The sequence below is a fragment of the Tupaia chinensis genome, unplaced genomic scaffold (assembly GCF_000334495.1).
Source record: "Tupaia chinensis unplaced genomic scaffold, TupChi_1.0 Scaffold000146_1, whole genome shotgun sequence".
NCBI classification, from domain to species: domain Eukaryota; kingdom Metazoa; phylum Chordata; class Mammalia; order Scandentia; family Tupaiidae; genus Tupaia; species Tupaia belangeri.
The window spans coordinates 3,890,998-3,894,765 of NW_006159616.1; the positions used below are offsets into that span (position 1 = coordinate 3,890,998).

The 3,768-nt window shown below is 54.3% G+C and overlaps 1 protein-coding gene across 1 annotated transcript in view; it reads right to left on the bottom strand.

The window, feature by feature from the left end:
• The window catches only part of PLA2G2F (phospholipase A2 group IIF), an 11,494-nt gene that overhangs the window by 3,818 nt on the left and 3,908 nt on the right, over nucleotides 1–3,768 (bottom strand). The window contains exons 3-4 of the mRNA XM_006145424.1: nucleotides 3,028–3,172; nucleotides 2,050–2,159 (exon numbers count right to left, since the gene is read on the bottom strand). Of these exons, the coding sequence (XP_006145486.1) occupies nucleotides 2,050–2,159; nucleotides 3,028–3,172 (255 nt within the window). The remainder of the gene's footprint in view (nucleotides 1–2,049; nucleotides 2,160–3,027; nucleotides 3,173–3,768) is intronic.

The following is a 3,768-nucleotide window of genomic DNA, read 5'->3' on the forward strand; positions in this document are numbered from 1 at the left end:
TGCTGAACCTGTAAGGCACAGCACAGAGCCAGCCAGCCTGACCACTCGGGGACACCCTCCCCCACCACCTCACAGGGCTGCTCCCCTGACACCCTGTCAGAACCAGCATGAAAAGCTCTGCTTTAGGCTGGCTCATTGTCCTTGCGTGGGGTGGGAGGTTCTCTCCTTGAACTGCTTTAATGGAGATACCCCTTTCTCAAGTCATCCCCCCACCCCATACTTGAATGGTAGGATATGAGGACACCCTACCTCAAGCTCCCAGGGGATCCCAGGTGAGCCTGGTTCCTCACCTGACTCTTCTGGATGACAGGGGACCTGAGTTTCTTGGCCCAGCTGCCACTGTCTGTGAGCTGTTAGGAAGGAACAGCTTGCAGGGGCAGAGAGCCCAGTGGCTACCCACAGGGGCTGGGCCGGGGCCTCCTGCCTGTCCCAGGGCACAGAGCAAGTCAGGGCGGGAGCACCTGGTCCTGCTCCCCTGAAGGCCATTTGCCTGCCCCCGCAGTTGGGAGTGGTCATGGAGAGCCCACGGGAAAGGAGGGGACCTTCCCAAGACGGGCTTTGACACCTGGGGTCCCTGGAAACGCCAGGAATCCTGGGATGGGGCCACCTCTTCTGGTGGGTCTCAGGAACAGAACTGGAAGGGAAAAGGGCCTTCCCTGATCCAAACCCTTCATAGACTGAAGCAAGGCAAGGGAGAGGCCTGCCAGGGCTGCCCAGCGGGGGAGATGGTGGTAAAACCTGGGTTTAAACCAGAGCGTCCCGACTCCCATACCGGCATGTATCAGAGTCTCACTTGCTGAAGAGCAGTCTCAGAATCACTTGGGGACCTGGCCAACATCCATATTCCTGACACTCAAAATCACTCACTCAGCTCTCAAAGCCTGAGAAGCATGGGGACTGGAGGGCAAGGATGCCAGCTGCAGGCTCGAGGAGTCAGAGCAGCTCAGGGAGAAGAGCTAGAGCCACAGCCAGGACCACCAGATTCTGATTTAGCAAAACCCTGAGAGTGAGGGGCTGCGAGGTGGCATGGTGGTTAAGACACTGGACTCCCACATGGCTGACCTTGGTTTGAATCCCAGACCTGGTGGCTTTCTTTCTCACTTTCCCTCTCTTTTCTCTCTCTCTCTGACGAGCACACATGCCCTACAGCAAATTAAAAGACAATAATAAAGGGACCAGCAGGTTGCATAGTGGTTATGTCGATGGACGCCTATATGGCCAACGAACTACAGTTCAAGTCCCAGACCTGGTGACTTGAAAATCACACCAGGCATTTGTGCATGTGTGCCCAAGATCCAGGGAGGAGAAAGGCGGAGAACGAATTGTGGCATGGCCATTCCCTCTAGGGGATGATTTCTCATTTTCCCTCTCATTATCTCTGTCTCTCTATTTCCACCAGGCACATGTGCCCTAAGGTAAAAACCTCTAAAAAATTAATTAAATCTGAATTTCAATAAATGTTTTAGAAAAAATATAACCCAGGGGTCAGCATGTGGGGGGGGGTTAAAGTACTGGCCTCCCACATGGCTGACCATGGTTTGAGTCCTGGACCTGGCAGTTTAATTTCTCTCCCACCCCCGTCTCTCTCTCTCTAGTGAGCACATGTGATTTACAGCATTTTAACAATAATAATAATTTATAAAATTAAATATAAAAGAATAAACATATCCCATATATTGCATGAGATATACATGGGGCCTTCAAATAGCTCCTGGAAAATGTGTGTTATGGGAAAACTATGCATGGATTTAAAAAATTTTACACCAAAATAAACTTGTACTTTAATTTCATTTTTCCACACACTTTTGAAGTCTTCTCATACTTAGACTACTTCTTTATTGTAGGTGAACGTGAAGTTTATACTAACATTTAATTTTCAGGATCGTCACATCCCATGCAATATTTGGGACATACTTACACTAAAACATTTATCATCATTTCTCTGAGATTCAGATTAACTGGGCCTCCTGTATTTAATCCGGCAGGCCTGTCCACGAGTGTGGGGCTGGCAGTCTACACCCATCTCCCGGGCAGTCCGGGGGAACTCACTGCAGACTATCACGGTGTTATTCTCGATGGTGTAGTCGTAGTGGTCCACATAGGGGCGGCAGCCCAGGTCGAAGAGCTTCTGGTAGCAGCAGTCGTGGGCGTGGCAGCACCTAGGGGCGGGCGGTGGTGAGCAGGGAGGTGCAGCAGCTGGCCCATCTCCCACCCACAGAGGCCTTCGAGCATCTTCTCCGCTCCCTCCAGGTCAGACCCTCAGATCGAGGACCAGAGAGGGTTGGCTGCTTGCCTGAGGTCGCACCAGCAGACAGAGCTGGGACCTGTGACCTGGGTTGTGATCCTGCCACTTTGTCCTGTCCCCAGGGTGCCCTGCTTTCCTCCCTGGAGCCCTGGATGCAGTTGTGAGAGGGGTCAGGTGGTCCAGTGGTGGGATCAGGGTAGGAGGGAGGGGCCTGAGTTTAAGGCATGTCAGAGGACCACTGATGGTACACAGTGGCTGTCCCTGGCTGGGCCCAGTGGCCAGGGAGAGGCCATGGTCTGGAGGGCCAACAAGGATTGGGAGGATGAGGGACAGGACACAAATGTATCGTGGCTGTTCTCATCGCCTCCAGCAGAGTCCTGTGGTCCCTGTGCGTTTATTAGACTCCCAGTGACACCAGACTTGGCAGAAGGCAAGCCATGGCTACTGGCAGCTCCAGTCTGATGGAGGAAGCACAGTCCTGTCCTCCAGACCCTCCAGGCTGATGGAGATAGGTCACAGTCCTGCTGAGCATGTCACCTGGGTGACCGTTGTTCTCATGTGCTGGGGGACAGGCAAAGGCTCCTCCTTGGAGGGGGGCTGGTAGAAGTACAAGACCTGAGACCTCGAAAGCAGCAAAGCTAAGGGGGACACCATCAAAGAACAGGCTCTTGGTCACTAATTCATCACACGAGCCTGATGCCTCAACTTCTCAGAGATGGTCAGTCTGACCTCCCGCTTCCCCCACCTGGTCCCGACCGGAGCCCCAGTCCTCCTGCACCTACCAGTCCACCTCGTCCATGGGCCGGCCGCGGCCTCCCAGCCCGCAGTAGCAGCCGTAGCCCACGAAGGACAGGATGGCGTTCCTCCCGGTGATGACCTCCACCATGGACTTCAGGTTGAGCAGGCTTCCATGGGCTGCGGACAGAACTGTGAGATGGCCCAGGGGCTGCTGTGGTTATCCCGCTTCATAGACAAAGAGAGTGAGGCCCAGGGCCCTTGGCAGCTTGCCTAAGGTCACGTTGTACAAAGGCGACAGAGAATTTGGACCCAGGTAATGAGGATTCCACAACCACAGCCTCTACGTGCTTCTCTGAGAGGGGCTGCCCAAGTGCCTGGCACACTGGACGGGGCTTCTGCATGCCATCGCTGCCACGAGCCACAGCGTAGAACTCTGAGCCCTTCCTTTGCCTTCCTGACCTTGACCTGCTGCCTCTGTCCCTGTGAGGACTCAGGGTTCCCACCGCAGTCCTGGGGCTGGTGCATCTCACAGTTAATCCAAAGGACATTTGGTGCTCTGGTCATTAAACAAAGATACAGAGGCCGGCAGGTGGCGTGGTGGTTAAGGGCATTAGATTCCCTTGTGGTCAACCACAGTTTGAGTCCTGGACCTGGTGGCTTCCTTCCTTGGGGGACCAGCAGTTAGCGTAATGGCTATGTCGCTGGACTCCCACGTAGTCGACCGCGGTTCGCATCCTAGACCCGGTGGCTTAAACTCACGCTGGGCATGTGTGCGTGCGTGCCCA